This window comes from Coregonus lavaretus (genome assembly GCF_964263955.1).
Source record: "Coregonus lavaretus genome assembly, chromosome: 2".
NCBI classification, from domain to species: Eukaryota; Metazoa; Chordata; class Actinopteri; order Salmoniformes; family Salmonidae; genus Coregonus; species Coregonus lavaretus.
In genome coordinates, this window is record NC_139989.1 from 18,471,100 (window position 1) to 18,476,068 (window position 4,969).

Genomic DNA, 4,969 nt, shown 5'->3' on the forward strand with positions numbered 1-4,969 from the left:
TCGCTGCCAAAAGTGATTCTAAAATGTATTGACTCAGGGGTATGAATACATATGTAAATGAGATATTTCTGTATTTCATTTTCAATAAATGTGCAATAAATGTCTAAAAACAGGTTTCTGCTTTGTCATTATTGGGTATTGTGTGTAGATGGGTGAGACATTTTTTTATATTTAATCCATTTTGAATTCAGGCTGTAACAACAAAATGTGGAATAAGTCAAGGGGTATGAATACTTTCTGAAGGCACTGTATATATAAATATATATTTATATATATATATTTGTTATTATTATTATTTTTACAGATATTACAACTGGACATTGGCAGCTCCATTGATACTAAGTATGCAAGCTTTCCAGAAGAACCTGCCCAAGGTAGATCACACATTATGCATTATGAATGTATGTTATAATGTCAACATTCTGTGCATATACTCATAAATACTTAATGTGTATCTAAGGCCACAGAGGAGGCGTGGGTGAAAGAGAAGATGCCTAAGAAGTCCGGCCGCTGGTGGTTCTGGAGGAAGAGCAGCGTCAAACAGGTAGGGTGTGCGTCCCAAATGGTACCCTATTCCCTATATAGTGTACTACTCAGGGCCGATAGGGCTCTGCACAAAAGTAGTGACTCAACTCTGGACCTCGAAGCCAGTTACACTGCATTTTTTAATTGTTCCCCTCTAACCAGGGACTGATTTAGACATGGGACACCAGGTGGGTACAATTAATTATCAGGTACCCCTGATATAGGGAATAGGGTGCCATTTGGGACAAACAAGTGCTCTTGCAGTACGCTTTAGGGCCACTGGTATTGATACTCTGTAGTACTCATAGTGAAATCGACCTTAACTGAACTGCTTTCCTGATACTATCATTTGTCACCTTAAACAGATGGTCCAGGATTTTCACCCTCTCATTCCTCATGACTCTTTGTTTGTGTTTGGCAGGAAATAGTTCCCATGTGAATCCCATTGGATTTGAATTTCCATTGTAAATTAGCTTAAACAAATCAGAGTGAGGAGAACCATGTGCTAATTGTACTGCATGATCTTAGGAAGGATTTTGTCATGTAGAAAATGGGCAGTAATTACACTATAAATCAAGGAAAAATACTAGGCCATATAAAATGTGTTTTGACATGATGGATGTTTCATTAACGGGTGATTAATGTTGTCTGCTCCGCTTTCCAGTCTTCAGAGGCCAAGATGGACAGACAGGAGTCCCAACACAGAGACACAGAGAGCCCTGTCCTAGATCAACAGAGTCCAGCAGTGCCACAGTGAGTCAGCTTAGCACCACCCTGTCTCACCCTGTCTGTCCCCCACCACCCCTCCCTGGCATTGTTTCACAAGGGGTAGCCCAATTATTCACACGGTGATGTCACCCGCCTCACCCATATTCTTCATGACACCAACCAATGGGAAACTAGATTAGCCCTGGAAAAACAGTGATTCATAGGAAATGCCCCTGAGAACATGCATGAGGGACCCTGTTTAAGAGTCTCATCAGCGTTTTGTCTTTCAGTAATAAATAAAGCTCATTGACAATTCAGAGTGTTGGGATACTGCCATCTAGCGGCAGCATATACAAACGCTGGATTTTTCATTTTAATAACTGATGTCTAGAGAAGCGTCATTCCTCTCTTTATATTTTCAGAGTAACTACTCACTAATCATATTAGTTTAATCTTATACTGTTTTTAGGAAGTCTGATGTTGACCTGAGGTTGTTGTTATTTGACATGCAGGCAGAAAGCAGTAGAAGACTCCTCCAGTGATGAAGAATCGAAAGAGCTCAACACAGTGGCACCTACTGAGCGTGTGCACACAGAGCTACCTGCATCAACCAGCTCGCACTCCTACAAGAAGTCTCTCCGCCTCTCATCTGACCAGATAGTAAGAGCTTATAACTTATAAAGTGATATTATTTAAATCCTATAAAGTGATATTGGCACATAGAGTTGGATAGAGGGCGCATCTTTGCATCCTTACCCTAATAGCTTCTGTGACAGCATGGGCAGCGCCATTGAGGGTTATTGAGGGCAAGTGCACCCTCTGTCCAACTCTGTTTGTTAGCACCTGTGAGTACCCAGCAGAGATTTTGGAAACCACTTCCTGTCACACTCTCTCAGGCACCAGTTTATTTGTGTCTTCTCATAGGTCAGTCTGAAGCTGAGGGAGGGGCCTAATGACGTCACCTTCAGCATCACCACCCAGTACCAGGGAACGTGTCGCTGCGAGGGCACCATCTACCTGTGGAACTGGGATGACAAAGTCATCATCTCTGACATCGACGGCACCATCACCAAGTAAAGTGGCCTTCAATTCTGTTTAACTACATTACCCAGTCAGTCCCCTCAGTCTTAACTCCTAGGCTGCATCCCAAATGTCAACCTATTCCATAAATAGTGCACTACTTTTGGACCAGAACCCATATAGGGAATAGGGTGCCATTTGGGACACAGTCAGATTCTCAGGAGACTCAACATCTGATATGGGATTAAGATCCTCTCCTGATCTTTTAATCTCTCATCTTCTGTTTGATGCAGAAGGTCTGTCTGGTAATCAGATAATGGTCTTCTGTCCAAACACATGATTACACATGATTACCCTTAAAGGGGAAATCTGGGATTCAAACAAAGCGGTTCTTCAAGAATAAATGGCCAGTTTACAAGTATAAAAATGGATGTATCAATCCCACACTCTGAAATGTAAAGGTGCAAGTTGGAACCAAATAAGGTTGTTGAGAGCGATGCCATAAGGGAACCATTTTAGGGCACCAGTTTATTTGTGTCTTCTCATAGGTCAAATTAAAGCTGAGAGTCTGCACTTTAACCTTATAGTCATTGCATGATTTCAAATCAAAACGTTTGGAGTATAGAGCCAAAATAAGAAAAAATGCTTTACTGTCCCAATAATTACGGAGGGCACTGTACCTTGAATTTTCTTTCGCGGGTGACTTTTCATTATCTGGATAGACACTTGTGGTTTCTAGCTAACGTTACACCAATCAAAGTGGAGCATGTAGTGAAGCAAATCTTTAGTGGTCAAAACCATTCGTCTTTGGGCGACGGGGGGGAGCGAGTTTGCAAAATGATATCATATCAGGCAACCATTTATAAACTGGTCATATTATTTATTTTTTAGTACAGACTAGCTAAAAAAATAAGTGAAAATTGACAAATTATCCAATGGATTATGAGAATTTTCTGGTAAAAAAGTGGAGGTGCAAAAACAGAAGTTTGCACCCCCTATTTTTATTTGCTCCATGGCTCAGGCGGCCAAGTGGACCCAAGGCTGTTTGGCTCACCTCAGTCGCGAAGAGGAATAACTTTGAAGCTGTTGCTGATTAATATACAATGCCATGCTGGTGGGTGGTAACATTAAAATAAAACCCAGCCCTGAAATAGTTTTATCATAGGAAAAGACACCACATTCACATGGATTTGCACAAAGTGGGCAGTTTGGATTTGTCACTTCAAGCCCAGATATATCATACTTTGACTAAAATGATTACTTATTGACTTAAATCTTTATGCAACATCATGGGGTAAGCTCTGGCCATCATCTTTCAGCTTGAAAAAGTGGATTTCTACTGGTGTGTGCGTTAATATCCCCCCAAATTCTCCCTTTTCTTAGGTCGGATGTGTTTGGCCAAATCCTTCCTCAGCTTGGGAAAGACTGGACTCATCAAGGCATCGCTAAGCTCTACCACTCAGTGCATGAGTAAGTATGCCCCAGTCCAGGGCCTGCGTATGTATCAAGCGTCTCAGAGTAAGAGTGCTGATCTAGGATCAGGTCCCCCCTGTCCATCTTATTCATTGTGACCTAAAATGCTAAACTGATCCTTGTCAGCACTCCTATTTGAGTTGCTTGATACATATGGCCCTAGAACTACCATTTCTCACATCCACCACTTAGTCAATGCATGAATAATCACATTCCTGTTTCACATAAAAAAATACAATTCCAGTAGTTCAACAATTAGAGAGCGTGGATAGGATAAGGATCTAATGTAGGCTCTATATTCAAGTTGAGATTGCAGTTATACTTCAATATGTATGCCTACTGCCTTCAGGAATGGCTACAAATTCCTGTACTGTTCGGCGCGGGCAATCGGCATGGCGGACATGACCAGAGGGTACCTGCACTGGGTGAATGACCGGGGAACCATCCTGCCTCGAGGGCCCCTCATGCTGTCCCCTAGCAGCCTCTTTTCTGCCTTTCACAGGTACAACTCACTCTTAACTTCTCAGTTGGTTCAGTCTGCTTGGAATTGTAATAACGTTGTAATATAGTTACATTTCAAGGCTTTTAGTTTCCTTTCTATTTAACCTTCTATCAGGGAGGTGATTGAAAAGAAGCCAGAGAAGTTCAAGATTGAATGCCTAACAGACATCAAGAACCTCTTCTACCCAAACACACATCCCTTCTACGCAGCCTTTGGAAACAGAGCAAATGTAAGCTTTGTTTTACCTTCTCATTGTGTACTTATTTTAGAATATGCTCAGAATTAGGGTGATTGTTAAGACTACTCTTCTGTTTCTGGCTCAGGATGTGTTTGCCTACAAGCAAGTGGGTGTACCAGTGTGTCGGATATTCACAGTCAACCCCAAAGGAGAGCTCATCCTAGAGCAATCGAAAGGCAATAAGACTTCGTAAGTAGCGACTTCACAGGACTATAATCATAATGACTGTTTATCTCTCTGTATGTCAGTAGTGTGGGTTTCTTTGGGAGTATTTTGGCCAGATTCAATTGCCGACAATGCACCTTTTAAAGGTGTTCATGGAGATCGTCTGATGTTCGCAGAGATCACATTCACGGTAAATGCTGTGGATGTAGGCTCAAGCGTATATTACCTTCAAAGTCTAGTGCAGTGCGCTTGTCGACAACGTGCCTTTAAATGAATCCCGACCTTAGTCAGTAAGTACAGTAACTGTTGTCTAACCCCTTCCCTGTCTTTCACTGTAG

The 4,969-nt window shown here is 41.8% G+C and overlaps 1 protein-coding gene across 1 annotated transcript in view; it reads left to right on the top strand.

Moving 5' to 3' along the window:
* The window catches only part of lpin2 (lipin 2), a 57,751-nt gene that overhangs the window by 50,181 nt on the left and 2,601 nt on the right, over positions 1–4,969 (top strand). Inside the window, exons 11-19 of the mRNA XM_084141287.1 lie at positions 305–374; positions 461–544; positions 1,190–1,278; positions 1,746–1,893; positions 2,158–2,306; positions 3,637–3,723; positions 4,076–4,228; positions 4,343–4,457; positions 4,552–4,655. Coding sequence (XP_083997413.1) covers positions 305–374; positions 461–544; positions 1,190–1,278; positions 1,746–1,893; positions 2,158–2,306; positions 3,637–3,723; positions 4,076–4,228; positions 4,343–4,457; positions 4,552–4,655 — 999 coding nt within the window. The remainder of the gene's footprint in view (positions 1–304; positions 375–460; positions 545–1,189; positions 1,279–1,745; positions 1,894–2,157; positions 2,307–3,636; positions 3,724–4,075; positions 4,229–4,342; positions 4,458–4,551; positions 4,656–4,969) is intronic.